We start from the raw sequence: 25,446 nt of genomic DNA, 5'->3' as shown, positions 1-25,446 counted from the left end.
TAGAGGTTAAATGACCCCATTTGTGGGGTGATTTATTGTTAAAATTATTAAACATGCTAAAATCACATGGAGTGGCTATTCCACTTTTCCCCTGACTCCATAGTGGGGCAAATGGGAACTACAGGAGTCACTTGGTTTGTATGGCCTCTGGGGATGGCTAGACTTGGGGGGTAAGAGGTGAGCAGGTTAGCAAAGCCCCAACAATCCTTCAGGTAGTACCCTTTTCCCAGCAGTAATGTGTGGCTTCAGAGATTTCCCCCTTCTTCACTTTTCTTTCCTCCCTATATGTGCCGTACTTCTCATTCCCCTGCCTGTGACCCTGGAACCTCTTCTGCTTCGGCCCGTTATGGTCCTAGACTAGATGATGAGGGAGGCTTTTCCTTGACACCACCATTCCAGTCTCCCTTCCATGGAACTAATCTACTCAGCATGCACTATTGTGATAAACTGATTGATTTAGGTCTGCTAGGGGGAAAGGGAGGCTCCAGTCCCCACTGTGGCTTAGATCCCGGGAGGGGAAGTTGGAGTTGGTGCAGAAGGATCTGAAGGGGAAAAAGAAATGTTACCTAAAGTGTGAATGCTGTAACTAGCAGAACAGTGCATATGTCCCACCCTCAGGCACCCTACTCTGAAGGCCTTCCCCTCCTTCCCACATTGTTCTTTGGGGAGACCTCTCAGCCTCGAAGCCTCTTGTTCAACCCTACAGGGCAGGCATAGCTACTGATCAAAGAACCTTATCCCAAGAAGAAATTGTTCCACCCTTAGACAAGTGACTGCTGATTGAAGTCTTCATCTTCTCCATCTCTCTTGTGCCTCTACTTCTGTAATGGCTTGAGGGGGCCAGATACAAGAATATATAAGAGTTGAACTCGCCTCAAGGAAAGGCTAGAGGGACAAGGGATAAAGATACATGGGTGTGGAGAAGGGGAGAGAAGGGACCAGGGTGAAGGTGAAGGGCAAGTCTGGCCATTCAGGAGCTGGGATCCTTTTTCCTTTTCTGAAATCGCCGGAACTTGCCCTGAATAGCAAGGGCAGCCTTCTCTGTTTCGGGTGCTGTCAGATCAATGTCAATCTCCTCCTCCTCCTCCGCCTTCTTGACATTGCCAGCTTTTCCTGCAGATAGTTGGGAGACTCATTAATGAGTTAATCTGACCTGCTCCAGACCCTTTCTCCAGGCCCCCAATACAGTGGGTAAGGTCCACCTTGTGCCAGACTCTGGGGTCCCCCAATTTTTGCTAGGCTTATGAATGCCTGATAATTCCCCTAGAAGTCTGAGTCAAGGTACTAAGGCTGGGAATTAGCTATAGTTACTTAGGGGAGCTCTGCTACTCTTGGACCAAACAATAAATGTCTTCTTTCATCACTTATTCATAAATCCTACAGTTCAAGTTCCAATGCACACTCACTTTCCTCAGCTTTCCCTCAATTTCTGATGGGGATAATGCTGGGACTTTTGATGAGTTTCTTCTTATCTTGTACCTCTCTCCCCCAACACTCCAGACCCAGTTTCTAAAATCAAGGAGTAAATACTGATAGGTTTACTTCCTACGAAAAATAGAAGGAAGCCTATAGATATAGTACTATAGTTCTAACCTAGTCCTTTGTTTCACTTATCCACATTCTTATTCCTTTCATGTCTGACTTTAGGAAATTCCAGACTCACTCTACTTGTCTTCATGTCTCTGTAGTCACCTGCTCTACAAACTGCCTAGCCCAACCCCACTCACCTTTTTCCTCTGGGCCAGCTGCCTGGTTGGTTGCTGGGGACGTTTTGGTATTAAGCTGGAAAAAATATTAGAATATCAGAATATTAGATATTCATGGAAGTAATTTGAAGGCACCATCACCTCAGACCTCTTATATACTCTTAAGCCCTCCTATCACCATGTGCATTTCCTTAGTCTTTTGAGGAAGTGAGTCTTGAGATCAGAGACCAGAGGAAAAGTTACCAAATTCATTCAACAAAGATTTATTGATGCTAGAAAGTGTAGAGGACAAAACAGATAAAGAAATTCTGCCCTCATGGAGTTTACATTCCAGTGTATATAGAGACAAATAAATAAAGCACATAAAATGACTACTGTGATGATAAGTGCTATGGAGAAAAGGCAGGGAAAGGAGGTAGTAAGTACTGGGGTGGAAATGGAGGAATACAGTTTTAGATAGAGTAGTCAGGAAAAGCCTCTCCGAAAAATTGCATTTGACCAAAGAGCTGAAGGAGATGAGGAAGTAAGGCTCATAGATATCTGGCAGGAGTTTTCAAGGGCTCTGGGTTGGAAGTGTGACTAGCCTGTTTGAGGAATAGTAGACCAATGTAGTTGGAGTGGACAGAGGAAAGAGGAAAGATTAATGGAGATGAGAACAGAGTTAACTAGGGGTGGAAGCAGATTATGTAGGGCTTTAGAAGTCTTTTTAAGGAGTTTGACTGTTACTACAAGTGAGATGAGAAGTCACCAGAGACCTCTGATTTGCATAAAAAGGGAAATGAGAAAGGAGGCAGAAAAATCTGTTAAGAGGTTATTGCAGAAAACCAAGCAAGAGACGATGGTAGCTTGATTCAGCATGGTGGCGATGAAGATGGTAAATGGTTGGATTCTGGGAATATTTTCCAGCTATGACCAATATGATTTGTTGATTTGATAAACAGCATTGTGAGAAAGAGATGGGTCAAGGACAATTCCAAATTTTTTTGGCCTGATGATCTGAAAAAAATACAGCTGCCATTTCCTGAGATGTAGGAAACAGGGAGAGGAGGTTTTAGGGGGAGGATAAGGCGCTTATTTTTTAACAAATTTGAGATGGCTATTAATCATCCAAGAGAAGATGCTTTTATTACCAGTTGAATATTCAAGATGAGTTAAAGAGAAGGACCTGGACTACAGATATAAATTAGGGAGCTATTGATATATGGATAGCATTTAAAGCTGTGAGACTGAATGGGATCGCCAAGAAAGTGAGTTCAGATACAGAAGAGGATAAAATCCTGAGGTATCCCAGTGATTAGAATTGTAGAAATTAAGAAAAATCAACAGGATGGAGAAGAAGCCAGGTAGGAGAAAAGCCAAGAGATTACAGTAATGTGGAAGCCATGTGAAGAAAATATTTCAGGGAGTAGAGAATGATTGTGTCTAATTCTGCAGGTAAGTCAAGTATGATGAGAACTGGATTGACCATTTGAGTTTTGCTATGGGGAGATCACTGGTGACACTGATAAGAGAATTTTCCATGAAGGAGGGGAGAAAGGGGAGGGAATGATTGTAATGGGCTCAAAAGGGAAAAGGAAGAGAGGAATTGCAGCAGCAAATATAGAAGGAATTCCAAAAATGGGGATGGGGGTATAACTTCTGGCAGATATGAGGTCACAAGAAGATTTTATTTAAAATGACAGAAATTACAGAATGCTTGTGTTCTTATGGAAACGATCCACTAGACAAGTAAAAACTGTAGGAGAGAAAGAGGATCATTACTGGAATAGGAGAGGGGGGTGAGATCTAGTGCATCAATAGAGGGCTGGCCTTGAATAAGAGCTAGACTAGGATACCCACAGGAACTGGAGGGAAGGCAGAGTTTACAGGCCCAGGCGAAAGCAGAGGGAACATTTGGAGGGAGACCTAATTGCTTCTATTTTTTTGAAGTAAAATATGTAACAAGGTCATCATCCAAGAGGAGGAGGGAAGCGGTATTAAAGAAAGGAAGGAAGAAATACCTAGGCAAGTAGGAGAGTAAATGGACTAAGCAACAGTGATAGGATTGCTAGAGACATTCAGGCCCCTCATAAGGCAGGAGGTCATGAATTTGAAGTGAGAATAATCAGCTGATATGTATGCTTTTTTCCAGGTTCCCTGCTCAGATGGAGAGTTAAACGTAATAGTAAGGCCAGGTACAATGGCATAAACCTGTAGTCTCAGCTATTTGGGAGGATCCCTTGAGCCCAGGAGTTCAAGGCCAGCCTGGCAAGACAAAGCAAGACCCTAGCTCTCTAAAAAGTAGTAATTCCCCTTTCTCAAAATTATATTAATAAGGCTACTTCATGTGGACATTCATCAGTCTCAAGGTATGGTTCATCTGGAGACAGAGTCACTCTTGCACTTGGTACCTTTGGAGTCTGTTTATTCACTTCACAATTTTAAGTACTTTATATTTAACAAAATACAAAAACTGGGTGCTTTCATGAATGTTTTCTCATCTAATTCTTGAAACAGCTTAGTGGAGTATTTATTATCATCCCCCATTTTACAGATGCAAACCTTTGTTGAATGACTGCCAGAGGTAAGGGTTTTGCTTTAAGAAACTGATAGAATCCAATTTATGTTCTGTAGATTATGCTGTTTCCATCTCACTTCAATAAATACTTATCAAGCACTTACTTGTGTTCAACACTGTTCTATAAACTAAAGAGGTATAAAAGAAGCAAAAGATTCATTCAACAAATACGTCAGTGCCTAATCACATGGCAAGTATTGTTATAGGCGTTGGGCATACAGCAGTGAGCAAAAGAAAGTCCCTGCACTTATTCAACAAATACATCAGTTAGTGACAAATGCCATGAAAGAAAATAAAGCAGAGTAGTCTAGGGAAGTCTCTCTGAAGACTGACATTTGAGTAGAGGCTTTAATGACAATGTAAGAACAAGCTATGTGAATGTGTGGGAAAAGATCCTCTGGGCAGATGAAAGATCAAGTAGGAGGTCCCTGAAGCAAGTTTGTGCCTGTTATGTTCAAGGAAGAGTAAAAAAATCATCACGGGCCAGATGCAGTGGCTCATGCCTGTAATCTCAGCACTTTGGGAGGCCAAGATGGGTGGATTGCTTGAGTCCGGGAGTTCGAAACCAGCCTGGGCAACATGGTGAAACACAATCTCTATAAAAACTATAGAAATTAACCAAGCTTGGTGGCATGCACTTGTGGTCCCAGCTACTCAGGAGGCTGAGATGGAAGGATCACTCGAGCCTGGAAGGTGGAGGTTGTGGTGAGCTGAGATCGCGCCACTGCACTCCAGCCTAAGCAACAAGGGTGAGGGAATGGGAAAGGGAAGAGTAAAGAGAAAGAGAGATCATCATGGCTGGAGCTATGTAAGGGAGAAAATATAAGAAATGAGGTTAGGTAGATGGCCAGAATATGTGTCTTTGGAACAAGACAAAGAATTTAGATTTTTTTCTGAGCTGATGAAAAGACATTATAGGTTTGGGGGCAGAGGAAAACATGGTCTGTCATGTTTTTAAAGGATTATTCTGACAGATGGGTAGAAAAAAAGACTACTGGCTGGGTGTGGTGGCTCATGCCTATAATCCCAGCACTTTGGGAGGCTGAGATGGGAGGATCACTTGAGCCCAGGAGTTCATGACCAGTCCAGGCAACATAGCGAGACCCCATCTCTATAAAAAGAAAGAAATAGGCCGGCGCGGTGGCTCACGCCTGTAATCCCAGCACTTTGGGACGCCAAGGCGGGTGGATCATGAAGTCAGGAGATCAAGACCATCCTGGTTAACATGGTGAAACCCCGTCTCTACTAAAAATACAAAAAATTAGCTGGGTGTGGTGGCAGGTGCCTGTATTCCCAGCTACTCGGGAGGCTGAGGCAGGAGAATGGTGTGAACCCAGGATGCGGAGCCTGCAGTGAGCTGAGACCGAGCCACTGCACTCCAGCCTGTGTGACAGAGTGAGACTCTGTCTCAAAAAAAAAAAAAAAAAGAAAGAGAGAAACAGAGAAACAGAGAGAAAGAGAGAAAGAAAGAGAAAGAAAGAAAGAAAATAGAGGGGCAAGAGAGAAACCAGGGAAAACAATTAAGAGGGTCTCACAGTGGTACAAGCAAGATGATGAGGCCCGGGGGTGGGTAGTGATGGAGATAATAGGAAGTATTAAGACTTGAGACAAGTTTCATGGTAAAATAAATTGGATCTGCCTGTATATTTTTCAGTACAGAGAGCTCTATCAAAGATCCTTTCTTTAAAGGGTGGCAGAGGACTTGGAAGTTAGTTGGAGATGAATGTTGGGTTATGAGAAGGCTTGGTAAGATGGAGGATTTTAAATGCTGATGGAAATGATTTAGTAAGGAAGAAAGAAACTGATGATACAGGAGAGGGGATAATTACCAGAGTGATGTCTCAAATAGGCAAGAGAAAATAGATCTGGTGCATAAGTGGAGGGGTTGCCCTTTGATAGGAATACAGACAGTTTATCTACAATATAGGAATGCAGGCATAGAAACAGGAAAGGTGGCAGATGTAGAAATGTATAAAAGTTTTCTTCTGATTGTTTCCATTGTCTTAATGAAACACGAAAGACAGTTGTCAGCTGAGAGTGAAGAAGTCACAGGAAGTATTAAATGTTTGAGGGAAGAGGAGAATGAGTGAAAGGATTATCTAAGAAGGAGAGTGAGTGAGCTGGTGAGACATAGGATGAGGCAGGAGGATCACTTAAGCCCAGGGGTCTAAGACCAATCTAGGCAACACAACTAGACCCTGAAGATGTAGCAGGATTACCAGATAGCACAAAGGGCACACTGGGGGTTAATGGCCATGAATTTAAGGTGAACCCAATCAAGATACTGTTCCTATCTTCCAGGCTAAGTGATTTTAGAGGAGATAAAAACCCAAATAATATTTATTGTTTATTATATATCAAACATTATCCCATTTAATCCTCTGAAATCTCTAAGATGGCACCCTATGTTACAGTTGAGGAAAACAGGCTTAGAAAGATGTTGAGGAACTTGCCCAAGTCAAATCACACAATAGAAAACAGTGAACCTGGCTTTGGAGCGCAGGTAGACCAACTCCATACTCCTAGCCAACAGGCTGTACTGTCTCCATAAGACCAAATATTGTCACATGCTGACACAAATATGCTAATATGTTAACAATTACTGAATCTAAGTGGAAGACATATGGATATGTATTTAACTATTTTTTCTTTCCTTAAGGAATTGCTTTAATTTCCTTTTTTGGACTTTTCATTGATAGTGTTTAGAGACACCATTGATTTTTATATATTGATCTTATATGTAACAACTTTGCTGAAATCATTTATTAGCTCTAATTATTTGTTTGTTCAAGATGGGGTCTCACTATGCTGCCCAGGCTGATCTCAAATTGGTGGACTCAAGCAATTCTTCCTCCTCAGCCTCCTAAATAGCTGAGATAATAGGTTCAATGCCACTGCACCTGGCTTGAACTATTCTTTCAATTCTGGTAAATGGTCCCAATAAAACATTACGGGGAAAGAAAATAATAATTTAGAAAAAAAATTATTTAAAATGCTGGCCGGGCGCGGTGGCTCAAGCCTGTAATCCCAGCACTTTGGGAGGCCGAGACGGGTGGATCACGAGGTCAGGAGATCGAGACCATCCTGGCTAATACGGTGAAACCCCGTCTCTACTAAAAAATACAAAAAACTAGCCGGGCGAGGTGGCGGGCGCCTGTAGTCCCAGCTACTCGGGAGGCTGAGGCAGGAGAATGGCGTGAACCCGGGAGGCGGAGCTTGCAGTGAGCTGAGATCCGGCCACTGCACTCCAGCCTGGGCGACAGAGCGAGACTCTGTCTCAAAAAAAAAAAAAAAAAAAAAAAAAAATTATTTAAAATGCTAATGCGATATTGTATTTGACATGGGCAAGTTTTTCAAACTCGGTTATGGTCCAAATTTTGTGTAAGATACATATGTGTGTGTGTATATATATATATAAAATATATATACACACAGATTTTCCTTTTTTTTTTAAGAGATTAGTCTTGCTTTGTCACCCAGGCTGGAGTGCAGCGGCACAATCATGTCTCACTGCAGCCTTGATCTCCCAGGCTCCAGCGATCCTCCCACCTCAGCCTTGCAGGTAGCTGGGACTACAGGCACACCATTACAGCTGGGTAATTTTTGTATTTTTTTGTAGAGACTGGGTCTTACTATGCTTCCCAGGCTGGTTTCAAACTCCTGAACTCAAGCAATCCTCCTGTCTCAATCTCTCAAAGAGCTGGGTTTACACGCACAAGCCACCGTGCCAGGCCCATATACATTTTCATTTTAAAATCTGGAAGAACATACATAAAGGTGTTCCTGAAACCCTATGGAATTCCTACTTGTTCCCCTTTGACCAAAAGAAAGATTTCATGACAGGAAGGACTGTTCTGAGACTTAGGAGACTGGCCCAGTTGTTACTCTTTCTCTCCCCATAATACCCCTGTGGTCAAATGTTTTTCTATTCTTAATTTTGCACATAATCGATAAAATGTCCCAATAGTTACTGAGGTGACAACTTCCACAGGAATATTGTCATCACAAGAGGTTTGTCCACACTGTAAAAGTATGACCCGGCCGGGCGCAATGGCTCACGCCTGTAATCCCAGCACTTTGGGAGGCCAAAGCAGGCAGATCCTTTGAGGTCAGGAGTTCGAGACCAGTATGGCCAACATGGCGAAACCCCATCTCTACTAAAAACACAAAATTAGCTGGGCGTGACGGCAGGCAAATGTAATCCCAGCTACCGGGGAGGCTGGGGCAGGAGAATTGCTTGAACCAGGGAGGTGGAGGTTGCAATGAGTTGAGATCACACCACTGCACTCCAGCCTGGGTGACAGAGCAAGACTCTGTCTCAAAAAAAAAAGTATGACCTAGATGGAGTATGCAGTTAATAGGATAACAGCAACTGTCCAGACAAGAGGGTCATAGGTTAAGAAGCAAGTTCTATAGTCTCATGATCTCTGACTTCAAATCCTATGCTCTCTTTTCCCAGTAAATCCCGGACTCTGATCCATGATTTAGCCATTATCCCTCTGTCTGACTCTAAGCCTATTCCCTTAATCTATCAGATCTTTTCTCTCACCCCAACCCCTCCTCTTTGAAGGAAAATCTGGACTGATTCTAAATATCTTCCCTTAGGTGGCTGTTTCCTCTACATTCCTTCTCATATCAGCAGACCTTGAGAATAAGCAGGAATGTGTGTCAGGACTAAACCACACAGGCTGCCACCTTCCCTCTGCCCTGCCAGCTGCTTCCCTCCCAAGTCTCTCCTGATATCTCTGGCTCTGGAATGGAGCAGTGGCTCAGCTGCCATCTGGTCCCCCCACCCCCGGGGTTTCTAGCTCCATTTAGGTTACATTTATGAGAGATAATAATCTAAAAGTGGGGGTCTCCACTTGGGAAACCAGAAAAGGATGCTGTAAGAAGAAAACTCCTATTACTCACAATGCCCCTTGAAATTTCCCTTTTACCTTCCACTGAAAGGGCTGCAGGAGCTTTTACCTCCTGACCCTCTTCTCTCTTTCTCTCTAGCTAGTTGTCAAAATAGCCACTCTAGACGTTCTTCTGGATCTAGTTGTTTATGATTTACTGAGGTTAGGGGTGGGGGAAGTTAGATCACAAGTTGTCTGCTCCCACCCTCTATGTGGTGCTCAGTCCTTTATTAGTCCCTGATCTCTGCCTCAACCCTCCTGTTTACCTTCCAGAAATGCAGCAATTTTAGATGAATTAAGGTCCTCTGGTATATGCATCTGCAAGCCATCAGACTAACCATATTTCACATAAACAAAGGAGGCATGGAGGTCCACTCTGGGTGAACCAGAGACCATGTACTCTAGTGTTTCTCACAAAAACTCATACCTCCAGAGGAGTGAGGCCGAACTGCAAGAGCTGTAACAGGTCAGCATTTCTCAGCTCCTCATTCTAGCCAGGTATGGATCACAAACTTCTCAGGTGCTCTTCTACTCCTTTTTTTTTTTGAGACGGAGTTTTGCTCTTGTTACCCAGGCTGGAGTGCCTAGCCTTCTACTCCTTTCAATACTGAGCTTTTCCAACCAGAAATAACAACAATGAAATGATTTAGCAAATCCTTCCTTCTCCTTATAGGACCCAACTGGGGGAACTGGAAGAAATCAAGGATTTCAGAATGTCTCTTCACTTTACTTTATGAACAATCATATATAATACACTATGTGCCAGCTACTTTTCTAAGCACTTTATAAACACTAACACGTTGAATGATTATTTTAACAGCCCTATAAAATAGGTATAATTATTATTTCTATTTCACAGAGAAGGAAACTGAAGTCGAGAGGTTATCTTGCCCAAAGCCATAGAACAAACAAGCCACAAAGCTAGGATTTGAACCCAGGCAGTCTGGCTCTAGAATCCATGCTCCTGATCATTATCCTATGCTATCTCTCAATCTCCAATCAAAAGTATGAGCATGTATGTGCATGCATATACAATGCTATCTTCACATATACTCCAAAGGAAACTTGGGGAACAGGGTCCAGTCGTGCCTGCCATTATGGGGCAATTTTACATGTTATTAATATTTGACAACCTGATCCCAGACCATGCCTGTCACTCACATTTCTGCTCTGTTAATTGATCTAATCACTCTGATTCTGGTTTTCATCTTAATGTTTGCTCAGTGGGCCTCCTGACACACGAGACTGACTCCCGGAGGACAGCCACAGTTTACATATGTGTTCTTTACTCACAGAGCCAGAACCCAGCCCTTCAGAGTCTGAGAATTCCACGTGAAGGATCATTCTACTGGCTTCTATTTCAAATGCCTCCCTCACTGTCATTCAAGCCTGTTATTCCAAGTTTCTAGTGAGCTTGGAGCTTGGTTCAGTTCAGCCTCACTGCCCACACAGGACTGAATGGGATTTCTGGGGTTTTGTTTTTTTTGTTTGAGACACTCAAGCAATACTCCAGCCTTGGCCTTCTGAAGTGCTGGAATTACAGGTGTGAGGCACCTGCACCCTCCCCAGCCAGGATTAAATGTTTCTCATTTCTCAATAGATACCAAACACGAATTAGCAACTGTGAGGCCCATCAACTCATTCTTTTCCTTAATTTATTTTCCCTAGAAGGTTTCAGTTGCTTTCCTTACCTACTTTCCTATATTTCTTTTTCTCCTTGCTTCTGAGCCTGCTGTGTACCAATGTTCCATTCCATCATCTTGATGATGCTGCCAATTCCCCATGAGTACTCTTTTGTTTCCTCTGCAGCTCAAAGTTGCAGATTCTCCCTTCCCATGGGGAAGAAGGAAAAGAAGGAGAGTCTTGTTGGCTTAAGGGTCTTTTTTTCTTTAGGCTTTGAGATTGCAGAGAGGAACATGACATAGTAACCTTCTCCCTTTCCCTAATACTTTCCCCAGGAGTACCTACCCTTTTCATTTCCTCCCACTTCCAGGAAAGAGAAACACCACACATTTGCCTATCCGCCTCTTCTCAGAGCATTTGTCAGATGATGTCTTGTCCTTCCATCTGAGCTCTAGATCCCATCACCCTTCTCCTCCTCAGGAATCTTGACAATCAGTTCCCTTTACTCTCTTATATATAAAGCTTCCCTCTCTCTTTAAGAAGCAAATAGGCCGGGCGCGGTGGCTCACGCCTGTAATCCCAGCACTTTGGGAGGCCGAGGCGGGCGGATCACAAGGTCAGGAGATCAAGACCATGGTGAAACCCCGTCTCTACTAAAAATACAAAAAATTAGCCGGGCGCGGTGGCAGGTGCCTGTAGTCCCAGCTACTTGGGAGGCTGAGGCAGGAGAATGGCAGGAACCCGGGAGGCGGAGCTTGCAGTGAGCCGAGATCGCGCCACTGCACTCCAGCCAGGGGGACAGAGCAAGACTCCGTCTCAAAAAAAAAAAAAAAAAAAAGAAGCAAATAAATATATGACTTAGGATGTCAGTTAAAAAAATAAATAAATAAAATAAAAGCCTCCCTCAACCTGAATTTCTTTTCCAACTACCATTAGAGAGGAAAGAAGCAGGTCTAGGACAATAGGAATTGTCAATATTGAGGAATAACTTTTGTGGTTTTTTTTTTGAGACGGAGTTTCGCTTTTGTTGCTCAGGCTGGAGTACAATGGTGCGATCTCGGCTCACTGCAACCTCCACCTCCAGGGTTCAAGCAATTCTCCTGCCTCAGCCGCCAGAGTAGCTGGGATTACAGGTGCCCACCACCACACATGGCTAATTTTTGTATTTTTAGTAGAGACAGGGTTTCACCATGTTGGCCAGGCTGGTCTTGAACTCCTGACCTCGTGATCCACCCACCTTGGCTTCCCAAAGTGCTAGGATTACAGGCGTGAGCCACTGTGCCCAGCCCAGGAATACCAATATTAAAAGTTTAGGGAAATGCTTTAAAAAAGAAAAAAAGAAATCAGGATCTAGAAGAATTTGCTTAAAAAAAAAAAAAAGGTTAGGGATTACCCTGATCTGATCACTACATGTTATATGTATCAAAACATCACTCACTATGTAACCCTATGAATATGTACAATTAGGCAGGGCACGGTGGCTCACGCCTGTAACCCCATCATTTTGGGAAGCTGAGGAGGGCGGGTCACTTGAGGCCAGAAGTTCGAGACCAGCCTGAGCAACATAGACTTTGTCTCTACTAAAAAAAAAAAAAAAAAAAAAAAAATTTTAGCCAAGTGTGGTGGCATGCACCTGTAGTCCCAGCTACCCGGGAGGCTGAGGTAGGAGGACCAATCACTAGAACCCAGAGATCAAGGCTGCAGTGAGCTATGATCACGCCACTGCACTCCAGCTTGGGTGACAGAGTGAGAGCTTCTCTCAAAAAAGAAAAAAGAAAAAAAGATCAGGCACAGTGGCTCACACTTGTCATCCCAGCACTTTGGGAGACTGAGGCAGGCTGATCACAAGGTCAGGCATTGGAGACCAGCCAGGTCAACAAGGTGAAACCTAGTCTCTACTAAAAATACAAAAATTAGCTGGGTGCGGTGGCATGTGCCTGTAGTCTCAGCGACTCAGGAAGCTGAGGCAGGAGAATTGCTTGAACCCTGGAGGCGGAGGTTGCAATGAGCCAAGATTGTGCCACTACACTCCAGCCTGGAGACAGAGCAAGACTCTGTCTCAGGGGGCGGGGGAAAATAAAAGAAACAAACTACGGACTAGAAGAAAATGTTTGCAAATCAAATATCTGATAAAAGGCTTGCATCCAGAACAAGTTTTGAAAGAACTTCTAAATCTCTATAATTAAAAACACAGTTTTTTAAAATGGGTATAATATTTGAACAGACATTTCACCAAAGAAGATACATGAATGACAAGCACATGAAAAGATATATAACATCATCATCAAGTGGGAAATGGAAATTAAAACCACAATGAGATATCAACACATATCTATTAAAAATTTTCTGTTTAGTGGTGATACCATGTGGAGGCAAAGATATAGAGCAACTGGAACTCTCATACGTTGTTGGTGGGAATGCAAGATATAGCTACTTTGGCAATTTCCTAAGCATATATTTACCATACCACCCACCAATCCTATTCCTATTTATCCAAGAGAAATTAAAACTTATGTTCACACATACATTTGTAAATTAATATTTATAGCAACTCTACTTGTAATTGCCAAAAACTAGAAACAACCTGAATTCAATGACTGGTGAGGCCCACTTTCCATCTGTAGATGGCCGTCTTTTGCTATATCCTCACATGGTAGAAGAGGAGAGGGACCTCTTTGGGGTCTCTCTTCTTTTTTTTTTTTTTGAGACAGAGTCTCGCTGTATCACTGGAGTGCAGTGGCGTGATCTTAGCTCACTGAGACCTCCACCTCCTGGGTTCAAGCAATTCTCCTGCCTCAGCTGCCCAAGTAGCAGGGACTACAGGCACATGCCACCATGCCCAGCTAATTTTTTTGTATTTTTAGTAGAGACGGGGTTTCACCATGTTGGCCAGGATAGTCTTAATCTCTTGACCTTGTGATCTGCCTGCCTCAGCCTCCCAATGTGCTGGAATTACAGGCATGAACCACTGCACCTAGCTTGAGGTCTCTTTTTTTTTTTTTTTTTTTTTTGAGCCTGGGGTCTCTTTTATAAGGGTACTAATCCCATTTATGAGGGATCTGTCCTCATGACCTAATCACCTCCCAAAGGCCTCACCTAGTATCATCACCTTGGGGGTTAGGATTTCAATATATGGATTTTGGGGGTACACAAACATTCAGACCATTGCACACCCTAACACAGTTGGCTCTGACATGAACAACTGTAACAACCCAAGTGGTTACTGATGCTCTTGGGATAAAAGATGAAGTTCTTTTTAATTTTTATTTTATTATTATTTATTTTTTGAGACAGAGTCTCTCTCTGTTGCCCAGGCTGGAGTGCAGTGGCATGATCTCAGCTTACTGCAGCTTCTGCCTCCTGAGTTCAAGCAATTCTCCTGCCTCAGCCTCCCGAGTAGCCGGGATTACAGGACGTGCCACCATGCCTGGCTAATTTTTGTATTTTTAGATGGGGTTTCACCATGTTGGCCAGGCTGGTCTTGAACTTCTGACCTCAGGTGATCTGCCCGCCTCGGCCTCCCAAAATGCTAGGGTTACAGGTGTGAGCCACTGCGCCCAGTCCTTTATTACTATTTTTTTGAGACAGGGTCTTACTCTTGCCCAGGCTGGAATGCAATGGTACAATCTCAGCTCACTGCAGCCTTGGCCTCCTGGGCTCAAGCAATCCTCGCACCTCAGCTTCCTGAGTAGCTGGGACCACAGGCACACACCACTACACCCGGCTAATATTTGTATTTTTTGTAGAGATAGGTTTTTGCCATGTTGCCCAGGCTGGTCTCAAACTCCTGGGCTCAGGCAGTATTCCTGTCTCAGCCTCCCAAAGTGCTGGGATTACAGGTGTAAGCCACCACACTCAGCCCCAAATCCTTAATATGGCCTAAAAGGCTATACATTACTCAGCCTCTGATTACCTCAGTGACCTCATCTTTGGAACATACTATGTTCCTTCCCACCTCAGGACCTTGGCATATGGTTCTCTTATGCCGGCCTCCTTTTTGTGTCATTAATTCCTATTGATTGTTTTTGATCCTTTACACATGATTTACACTAAGTCTTTTTTAAATAAATGAGGGGGGCTCTCTGTTTTATTTGCAACATCATCTAAGTTTCTGAAATCAAATTTGCTTTCAGACAGTTGAGGGCCTCCATTCTGTAGCCAGTTCAGAGGTTATAGAAAAGGGATTCAGAAGCCAGGTTACTGCTTTCCTTCACTTTAACATATGTGCCTGAAAAGGAGCTGAGAATGAAGGAAAGACCTTCTCATGAAGTATATTTCATATTACCTGTACCTGTAGTACAGGTAATATGTCTTACCTCCCCTTCCCTACCCTCAGCACCCTGCTAGATTTTATTTCCTTTGAAGCACAGTCCATGTTTTCCATTTGTTTGTGTCTAGCCTACAATAACTACAACCTGTGTCTTGTAATAGTAGGTACTTAATGGATATTTATGTGAATTAAAATTTGCTTAGGCCTTATCGTCACATAGAGGATGAGGATAAATGAAAAAAATAAAATAAAATTCTGTTAGGCTTCAAATTCCTGGGAGCAGCAATGTGGCACACTAGTCAGACAGATCTGGATTCATACCCTGGATCTGCATTGACTATCTGTTCAAATCTCAGCTCTGTCATTCCTAGCTGTGTGACATTGGGTAAATTGCTTAGCTTTGCTGTGCTCAGATCTCTCATCTGCAGGGGAGAGGTAATATCTATCTTGAAACATAAAAGGGCAGGGCACAGTGGCTCACGCCTGAAATCCCAGCACTTTGGGAGCCCAAGGCGGGTGGCTCATTTGAGGCTAGGAGTTTCAGACCAGCCTGACCAACATGGTGAAACCCTGTCTATACTAAAAATACAAAATTAGCCAGGCATGTTGGTGCATGCCTGTAATCCCAGCTATTTGGGAGGCTGATGCAGGAGAATCGCTTGAACCCAGGAGGCAGAGGTTGCAATGAGCTGAGATCACGCCATTGCACTCCTGGCAACAAGAGTGAGACTCCATCTCCAAAAGAAAACAAAAGGTAAAAGGAACCAGAGAAAATGTATGTAAAATACCTAGCACATATTGCAATAAATAGTTATTATTCCAAAGTAATATACCCTGGGGTTGAATATAAGAATAGGTTTAGGTCAAGATGCTGAGGTATTTACTGCAGGGTTAAAATACTAGTGTCAGAGAGTGGAGTTGCCACAGAGTAGTTCTTCTCGAAGTGGAACTGAAAGAGGAAGAGAATACCTGGGATTGCTCGAAGGGCCCTGGAGGCTTATTCTGCTACTGTAGGAGTTTCATAAATGCTCTTTTTTTTTTTTTTTTCCTCTAAACAAGCCCTAGAAATCACAGTCTCCCTGTCTTCCCAATGTCTGCCCCCAGAAGTGCTGAGAATGGCTCTAAACCTCTGGGAACCCTGAGACATCTCTTTTTTTAAGTTATACACCACAAGGAGAAGGAGATTAGCACTCAGGAGTAAACAAACTATATCTCCTTGATTGAGTCCTTTCGTCCACTTTTGTGTCATGAAGATGATTGTGTAAGTCTATTCCCTGCCTCACCAGATAGTACTGTTGGCCGGGTGCGGTGGCTCACGCCTGTACTTCCAGCACTTTGGGAGGCCAAGGCAGCGGGATGACCTAAGGTCAGGAGTTTGAGACCAGCCTGGCCAACATGGTGAAACCCTGTGTCTACTAAAAATACAAAAATTAGCCGGGCATGGTGGCGGTCACCTGTAATCCCAGTTACTCAGGAGGCTGAGGTGGGAGAATTGCTTGAACCTGGGAGGCAGAGGTCATGGTGAGCCAACATCGCGCCACTGCACTCCACTCCAGCCTGGGTGACAGAGCCAGACTCTGTCTAAAAAAACAAAAACAAAACAAAAACAAAAACGAAACATAGTACTGTGGTAGCAAGCACCTAGACAGTCAAAATGGTAGCAACTTTGGTGCTGTTTTCCTGCTACCACTACTGGGGAACAGATACCCTATAACTCTAGGCCCAATCTTCCCTGCTCCCTTCTTGGGCTGTGTTTCCTCCTTCCTTTGTGGCTTTCATCTTTAACAGTGTTGCCACAGCAACCATTGTCACCGGAAAAGGGAAGATAGTGTCGCCCCTTCTGCTCCAAGCAGTGAGTTAGAACCCTGGAAAGGATACTACTCAGATTTCCCCAAATTCCTCAGCCCACTGGGCTCTTTAAAGAGAGATCATGGGCTGTTAACAGCAGCAACAAACAGGAGCAAGGATCACCTCATCATACCTAGACTACTTATACCTGTATTTGCATGACATAGTTTGGATGCTGTGTAAATAAAAACACATTATAAACACATTTTGGTACTTACTGCCAGAATTACTTAGTTTAGATGAATACGCACAGGAACTCAGAATCCTGTCCTACAGTCCAAGGCAGAAAACCTAAAAAGGGACTGAATCCTAAAAATCCTAAATACTAGCCTTTAAAAATCCCTTTCCTTGCCTTTGTATTGACATAAATCCTAGGCTTCCTAAGCTCCCTGCTAGAGGTGCAGGAAGTGAAGGGGGACAGGAGTTAGTGGATCTGCTTCCAAGTGGTGACAAAGAGGCTTTGCACCCTCCCACTCCAGCCCTGGGACCCTTTTATCCCTTCTGACATATTCTCCTCCAATGTTAAATGAAGGTAACTGCTAAAAAACCTTATAGAGGCTTCTGGGATCCTCTAGTGCCCCTGGAAGACCCTAGACTGCTGTTTTTGCAGCACTGTTGGAACTGTTTCAATTCTTTCAGTGCAGCAACCAGCTGCAGTCCTTAAACAGCTTCGGAAAGACTTGCTCAAGGTCACCCTCAAGATAACAGAAAAAGAACTAGGAATCCTTACTACAGGTTCTACATACACACATTCCTCTCTTAATATATAGACTATTTCCCCAATACCCTATATCTCAGATGCATCCTAAGACAGAATTAGAACCTAAACAGCCCTAGCTCCCAAGCCCCGTTGTCTGATCCTCGCCTCTTAGCCACCCCACCCGTTTCCTGGAATAGAAGTACCCCCAACTGGAGTCAGATGCAGAATTCCTTGGCCATGCCAGCTTATGATATGCAGTGAGTCAACAGCCCCAGCCTGTTCCCCCTAGCATGGGCTGCCACAGTTTAATGAGTGGTTATTTGTGGTGCTCTGCACACAGCTTAAAGCTGTGCCTTCACCCCACACTGGGGTATAGGGAATGGGGGAGAGAGAGTAGTGCCAAAGCATCATTTATTACTATAATCTTCAATGTGCATCCCACCCATGGTTAATGTCCCAAAATAAACGTATTAATCCCCCTGCAGCCTACAAAGCAAACACTCAGCTGGAGGGCTTTGTGTGGGAGGGAGGCAGCACCAAAGACAACAGAATGGTAAATGGCACCCTTTTTCCCTGGGTGGGGTACTGGGCATGCCTTCAGGAATAAGCCTAGAGGGAAATAGAAATCAGGCTTCAGTGAGGACACTGTGACAAGGTCTAGATTTCTAGGTACTTGTTTATGGGCACCTTTCTGGGATGCAGATCTTTTAGAAAAGTGGTTTTGAGGCTGGGCGCGGTGGCTGACACCCGTAATCCCAGCACTTTGGGAGGCCAAGGCAGGTGGATCACCTGAGGTCAGGAGTTTGAGACCAGCCTGGCCAACATGATAAAACCCCGTCTCTACTAAAAATACAAACAAAATTAGCCAGACGTGGTGCCAGGCGCCTGTAATCCCAGCTACTTGGGAGGCTGAGACAGGAAAATCGCTTGAACCTGGGAGGTGAGGTTGCAGTGAGCCGAGATCATGCCACTGCACTCCAGCCTGGGCAACAAGAGCAAAACTCTGTCTCAAATAAAAAAAAGAAAAAGAAATGTGGTTTTCGATCTGCTCTCATTTAGCTTACTTTTGTAACTAAAATAATTCCAGCCGAGTCAAGCCATTTTCAGCAGCAGGTCTGGAGTATGGATTTAGAAAATCATGCACTCAGGATGCTTGAATCCCAGTAAGATTTCATCACTTACCTTGCCAGCCTAATGCATTCTTCTCATTCTTCTTTCCCCATCTTCTTGCCCTTCTTTCTCCCCCCGCCCCGGAGACAGAGCCGTGCTCTGTTGCCTAAGCTGGAGTGCAGTGGCACGATCATGGCTAACTGCAGCCTTGACCTCCTGGACTCAAGCAATCCTCCCACCTCAGCCTCCCAAGTAGCTGGGACTACAGATGCACACTACCATATCTAGCTAATTTTTCATTTTTTGTAAAGACAGGGTCTTGCTATGTTGTCCGGGCTAGTCTCAAACTCCTGGGCTGAAGCAATCCTCCCACCTCAGCCTTCCAAAGTGCTGGGATAATAGGTATGAGCCATGACATCTGGCCTTATTCTCTTTCCAAAGTCTTTGAACTCCCAACTTGGAAGTCAAACGGCCAAACGAAAGAGGACTGAATATCCAGAGGCTGTTTGGTCATCGGGTGCACCAATTTTACTTAGACACCGGCTTTCCTGCAATTACGGGAATCAATGATGAACATCGAAATTAAGAACTCATGAAAAGAGGGCCTTCAGGCTCCCTACTTCCTTCACTCCTATCAGCTTACCTACTCCACCCCATTTTCTGCACCCACTTTTAAGGTGACTAGGCATCCTGCATAAGGATGGATAGTACCTGCCCTGACTAGTATTCTACCAGAATGAACCCTGTTGATAAAATATTATCTAATGTTGGTCTCTTGTCTCTCTCCTCTTGCTCAGCATTATTAGATCACACTGCTTATATTTCTTTTGTGTGTGTGTGAGAGACAGGGTCTCACTCTATCGCCCAGGCTGGAGGGTAGTGGTGCCATCATGTTGCCCAGGCTGGTCTCAAACTCCTGAGCTCAAACAGTCCTCCTGCCTCAGCCTCCCAAAGTGTTGGGATTACAGGTGTGAACCACCACACTCAGCCACATTGCTTATATTTCTTTTTTTTTAGTGGAGTCTTGCTTTGTGACAGGCTGGAGTGCAGTAGTGCTATCTCGGCTCACTGCAACTTCTGCCTCCCAGGTTCAAGCAATTCTCCTGGTTCAGCCTCCCAAGTAGCTGGGATTACAGGCAGCTGCCACCACACCTGGCTAATTTTTATAGTTTTAGTAGAGACGGGGTTTCACCATGTTGGCCAGGCTGGTCTCGAACTTCTGACCTCATTATCCACCCGCCTCAGCCTCCCAAAGTGCTGGGATTATAGGCGTGAGCCACTGCGCCCAGCCTATATTTCTTATAGAAAGTACTTGGGGCTAGGCATGGTGGCTCATGTCTGTAATCCCAGCACTTTGGGAGGCCGAGACAGGTGGATCACTTGAGGCCAGGAGTTTGAGACCAGTCTGGTCAACATAGTGAAACATCATCTCTACTAAAAAAAATACAAAAATTACCCGGGCCTGGTGGTACATGCCTGTAATCCCAGCTACTCGGGAGCTGAGGCAGGAGAATCGCTTGAAGCCAGGAGGTGGAGATTGCAGTAAGCCAAAATGGTGCCACTGCGCTCCAACCTGGGTGACAGAGTGAGATTCCATCTCAAAAAAAAAAGGAAAGAAAGTATTGAGGCCAAGCATGGTAGCTCATGCCTGTAATTTCAGCATTTTGGGAAGCTGAGATGGGTGAATTGCTTGAGCTCAGGAGTTTGAGACCAGCATGGGCAATGTGGTGAAACCTGTCTCTACAAAAAATACAAAAAAAATTAACTAGGCATGGTGACATGTACCTGTGGTCCCAGCTACAAGGGATGCTGAGGTGGGAAGATTGCTTAAGCCCAGGAGCTTGAAGCTGCAGTGAGCCATGATCGTGCCACTGTACTCCAGCCTGGGTGGGTGAAAAGACACTGTCTTTAAAAAAAAAAAAAAAAAGTACTTGAAATATATTAAGGGATTGCATGCTAATTAAATAATTCTGTGGCCAGGTACGGTGGCTCACCCCTGCAATCCCAGCACTTTGGGAGGCTGAGGTGGGCAGATCACCTGAGATCAGGAGTTCAAGACCAGTCTGGCCAACATAGTGAAACCCCATCTCTACTAAAAATACAAAAAATTAGCCAGATGTGGTGGCAAGTGCCTGTAATCCCAGCTACTTGGGAGGCTGAGGCAGGAGAATCGCGTGAACCCCGGAGGCAGAAGTTGCAATGAGCCAAGATCGCACCATTGCACTCCAGCCAGCCCTGGCAACAGTGCAAGACTCCAACTCAAAAAAAAAAAAAAATTCTGTATTTACTGAAGTAAAATGTTAAAGGAGTCCTATGGAATATTCTTTTGGAATGAGAAGTCAGAAGTACTGTGCCCTAGTCTTGGTTCTAGTACAGTATAAACTTAGATAAGTTTTGGGCCCCAGTTTTCTCACCTGTAAAATGAGAATATTGGACCAGATGATCTACAGTGTTCCTTAACAAATCTAAAATCGCATCGCTAAAATGTTTTGACATTTTATTTGAGGTTTTCTTGGTGAAAGATATATTTTTCTATTTTGAAGAACTTTTTGCAGAACTAAGTTTATTTTTCTCTATGATAAAATAGACTCGTGAAAGACAATTTAGAAACATAGAAAAGTAAAAAGAAAATAGAGGGAGGCATTCATAAAACCACCACCTTGAAGAGACAATTATTCATCTTTCTTCATCCTCTCTGCCTGCAACTCTATCTCCACCACTTCCATCAGTTAGGAGCCTCCATAGGCAGAGGTGAAAGACGCATCAAGTTTGTGTATTTGGACTTCAGCCATATTACTTACGGCTGCCTGACCCTATAAAGATGACATTCTAAGAGCTAAGAAATCACAGCTGTAGTTGAGAGAAGAAATCATCCATATTTCCAAGTTACAGGATGACAGTCATCCACTTCTATCAGCTAGAGGCTCCTGCCTAAGCAGCTAAAACCAGCAACGTAAATGGGAGACTAAGAAAGGGATGAGCAAGTTCTCATTTTCCTCACTCCAAAGCAGATGTTTCCAGAGGTAGAAGGCATTTCTTTCTTTCTTTCTTTCTTTCTTTTTTTTTGAGAAGGAGTCTCGCTCTGTTGCCCAGGCTGGAGTGCAGTGGCATGATCACTGCAAGCTCCGCCTCCCAGGTTCACTCCATTCTCCTGCCTCAGCCTCCCAAGTAGCTGGGACTACAGGCGCCCGCCACCTCGCCCGGCTAATTTTTTGTATTTTTTTAGTAGAGACGGGGTTTCACCTTGTTAGCCAGGATGGTCTCCATCTCCTGACCTCATGATCCACCCACCTCGGCCTCCCAAAGTGCTGGGATTACAGGTGTGAGCCACCACGCCCAGCCGGTAGAAGGCATTTCAATAGCAGTAAGTGACTAGATTTTCTATTTTGTATATCCAATATAACCATAATAAAAGTAACATACCAATGAGAGAGATAAACTTGGATCTCCTCCAAGTCCACACCAGGTTCCCTAACAACTGGTTCACAGGAGACAACAGAATAGTATCATTCTGACTGAACTTCCCTTGTTAAGAAGGTGGCAGATGCAGACACATGTGCACAGGAAAGAGAGTGTGGATCTCCAAAGTGTGATATCCCATTCTCATTAGGTAAGAAGAGAGCAAGCAGGATAATGAAGGAGCATCAGGTTTAAGCTGTCCCCTAAATGAGATTTCTAGTTGATCTGTCCCTGCCCCAGTCCCTGCCAGCCAAAACACAGGACAGACACCATGAAGACTGTCACTAGTGGTCCATGACTCCCATTTCAGCAGAATGACTGCTGAACCAAGGGATTCCCCCAGCTAGGCTCCTCACAGATGAGAAATGCAACAGGATTACAAAAGAACCTGCAATTCTGCTTTAAGCAGCCAGCTACACTGTATGAAAAGGATTACAGGAAAGAGCCCTCAGGGACTGAACACATCTCCCATTCCCACCCGTCACTGAAACTAGGGAAAAGTTATTAAACCACAGGAGATAGAGTGTGATCCACAGCAATCAAGTCCTGCCTGCAGCTGTGAATGCAGACAAATTGGAGATGAGTCCCTGCAGCTCCTTCGTGCATGAATGCGCACACACACACTTACAGGGAAATGCTCTACTGCAGTAATGAGTGACAGTAAAGAGCCACAAAGGCAAGGCAGAGTCAGAGATCCTCCCCAGCAGCCCCACCAGAACCCCTGCATTGTTGGTTGTTCTAGGTCTGGAGACTCCTCCCTGGTTTTGTTCTTCAGTTGAATTAGGAGTCTCTTAAAGACATCCCAAATTGCCTCATTTTATGCAGTTTCTCTGAAGCAAGAAAATAAGCAGTTGGGGGAGGTGAAACTTACGTAAGATTCAAGGTACACAGGGCTTTCCTGGGCCGGGCTCTTCTGCGTGAAAGAGGAGCCCCATGGGGCTGGGCTGAGAGAAATGAAGCAGATTGGAGTCTCCCTAAGAGCTCTGGGCAACACTTCCACCTTTTACCATAGCTTTTACAAGAGGAAGAAAACAGGCTGGGTCGCAGCCCCTAGAGAAGCAGAGACCCCTTTGTGACCTGATTCAGAGACAGCTGCTCTTGGATTTTATAAGTACTCATCCCTGAGACCAGGCTCAGCTCCGTATTAGGAGACAGCTTCTATGACTAAATTGCTAGTTAAAACGAGTTCACACTGATAGCCTAGGAGTCTGGGCATACTTGGGTACACTGACAGTCTCCATCCGTGGATCCTTCTCTCATCATTCTACTGAGACCCTGATGAAGGCTAACCAAATGCAGCTGCTGAGTCAGGAGGGCGCAGACTTGACTTACCCCTCAAACACCAAATTGTTTCCTTTGCCACAAAACAGGCTTCTCATTCCACCAAATACTACCCTAAATGCCAGCCCCTGTAGTGTGTCCTACAAAGGGGCTGTGCACTTTCCCCAGAAAAAACAAGCTAACCACAATTCCTCACGTTGGCATAGCCTTCAGATCACAAACTCCCAGGGGATGGCTTGGATTACAGCTTTCAGATTTAGAAATGCTCGGGGTGGGAGGAGTAGTATGAACCCTAGACCTCAGTGAAAAGAGGGCAAAGAAAACCTCTCTTCCCACATTAGAGCTGAAAGAGGAGGTTGATGAGTTTTTTTCTTTTCTTTCTGAAAGACTGCCATCATCAGAGTCACAACCAGCTGAGGGACTGGAAATCACTTTGGTTCATCTGCAGCCCCCAGACTAGCTGAATTTTCCAGGATAAAATTAGTGAACATGGCAACCAAGACAACACAGCAGTTGGCACTAATTAGCTCCCTGGGTGACAACTTTTGGTAGGAGTCAGTAGAGATCTTCATTTTTACTATCTAAACTGGAACCTAGGCTCCAGGGTCCTATTCCTTCAGTAATCTAATGTCTTTGGGAATTCTTCTGCTAAATTTCTGTAATATTCTAATGGAGGAGGAAAAAAACAGTAAGATACTAGCTAATATAGATTGAGTGCCAGGTCCTGTTTGAAGTATTTGGCATATATTATCTCATTTAATTATTACAACAACCAATATTATCCCCATTTTACAGATAAAAAATGAAACAAAGGTTTTGTACTTTGCCTAAGGCTACATCACAGGTAAGTTGCAGACCTACATACATATCTGACATATAGCAGAGGAGTTAGGTTCAACATAACGACGTGGGTACTAGGAAAGAGGTTGCAGAGGGCAAGCGTGTGATGCCAGTAACCAGACTGACTTCACTTGGGAAGGCTGATCCTTGTTTCTGGGGATGAGACTGTGCCTACAAATAGACAATAGGAGATGTCTTTCCAAAGTCTCTGCTTTGGCCCCCTACTCCCCCACCCCAGGAACAGTGTTCTTTGAAAACAGTAAATCAGTTAATGGACTGGGTCTGGCCACGATGAACACCACAGGGCCTGCTAGAAGACCTAGTTCGTAACAAGCACTGCAGAGGGAGGTCTATTCTTGAAGGGGAAATTTCCCCAGGAGCTGGCAGGGGCTTCTAAATACCCGAAAAGATCCCTCCAACGTTCCTGACTGAATGAATGGAGGGCAGGATACCACCTTTCTAAAAGGGGCATAGTGGCCCTCCCCAGGGGCCAGGGATGGAGTTCTTGTTAGATGCTACGTAAGGAACGTGAGTGCCTTACCTCCCCAGGAGAGAAAGGACAGAAGCGAAGTGAGGGGGTAAGAGGAGCCAGACAGATGCAGGGGGCAGTATCCCAAGGGGATGACGAGAGCTCAGCATCCCCACTTCCCGACTCTACAGCCGATTCCAGTTACCCCCAAAAGCACCGTTCACAGTAGGGAGACTGAAAGCACCCCGTCTTCCAATCGTTTCCCAGCGCCCGGAGGTGAGAGCTTTCCTAGGAGGGCAGTGGTGCGCCCCTGGAGGGTTCTTCGCGGCCACGGTCTGCCTCACTCTCCCTCGCCTCCCTGGCATCCCGAGCCTCAGCCCCCTCCCCGCCGCAGCTCTGCCGAGACCCCCGGGGGCGCGCCGCTCACCTCGCTCATCTCCGCAGCTGGACAGGGCGCTCCAGGCGCCGCACGCACAGGTGAGGCGAGGGTCCCTCGGGGCTCCGCGGGCGACAGCTGAGAGTTGCCGGGCTCTGCGACAGGGGTTACGGCTCACCAGGAGAGGCGAGTTAGTGCAGAGAGCCGCTGCTCTGGTGCTGGCACCCGGGATTCTCCGTCGCCCGGCTCCGGCCAGGCGACCCTCTTCGACCCGTCCTGTCAGAGCCTCTCGGCGCGCCGCCTCCGGCC

At 44.8% G+C, this 25,446-nt stretch overlaps 1 protein-coding gene across 1 annotated transcript; it reads right to left on the bottom strand.

The window, feature by feature from the left end:
* Positions 1-25,446, bottom strand: PCP4L1 (Purkinje cell protein 4 like 1). The gene is made up of 3 exons (XM_025403854.1): positions 25,189-25,446; positions 1,728-1,782; positions 1-1,113 (listed from the first exon to the last, which is right to left on the bottom strand). Exons 1-3 carry the CDS (start codon positions 25,195-25,197, stop codon positions 971-973), a joined length of 207 nt encoding a protein of 68 aa, XP_025259639.1. The 5' UTR covers positions 25,198-25,446; the 3' UTR covers positions 1-970.

The sequence above is a fragment of the Theropithecus gelada genome, chromosome 1, assembly GCF_003255815.1.
Source record: "Theropithecus gelada isolate Dixy chromosome 1, Tgel_1.0, whole genome shotgun sequence".
NCBI classification, from domain to species: domain Eukaryota; kingdom Metazoa; phylum Chordata; class Mammalia; order Primates; family Cercopithecidae; genus Theropithecus; species Theropithecus gelada.
This window is presented reverse-complemented; position numbering and strand designations above follow the sequence as displayed.

Bases quoted from the DNA above. Each gene is read 5' to 3' on its own strand.
- PCP4L1 (XM_025403854.1), bottom strand. The intron at 1,114-1,727 runs GTGAGTGGGGTT...AACTATCTGCAG, and splicing joins AGCTGGCCCAGAGGAAAAAG to GAAAAGCTGGCAATGTCAAG.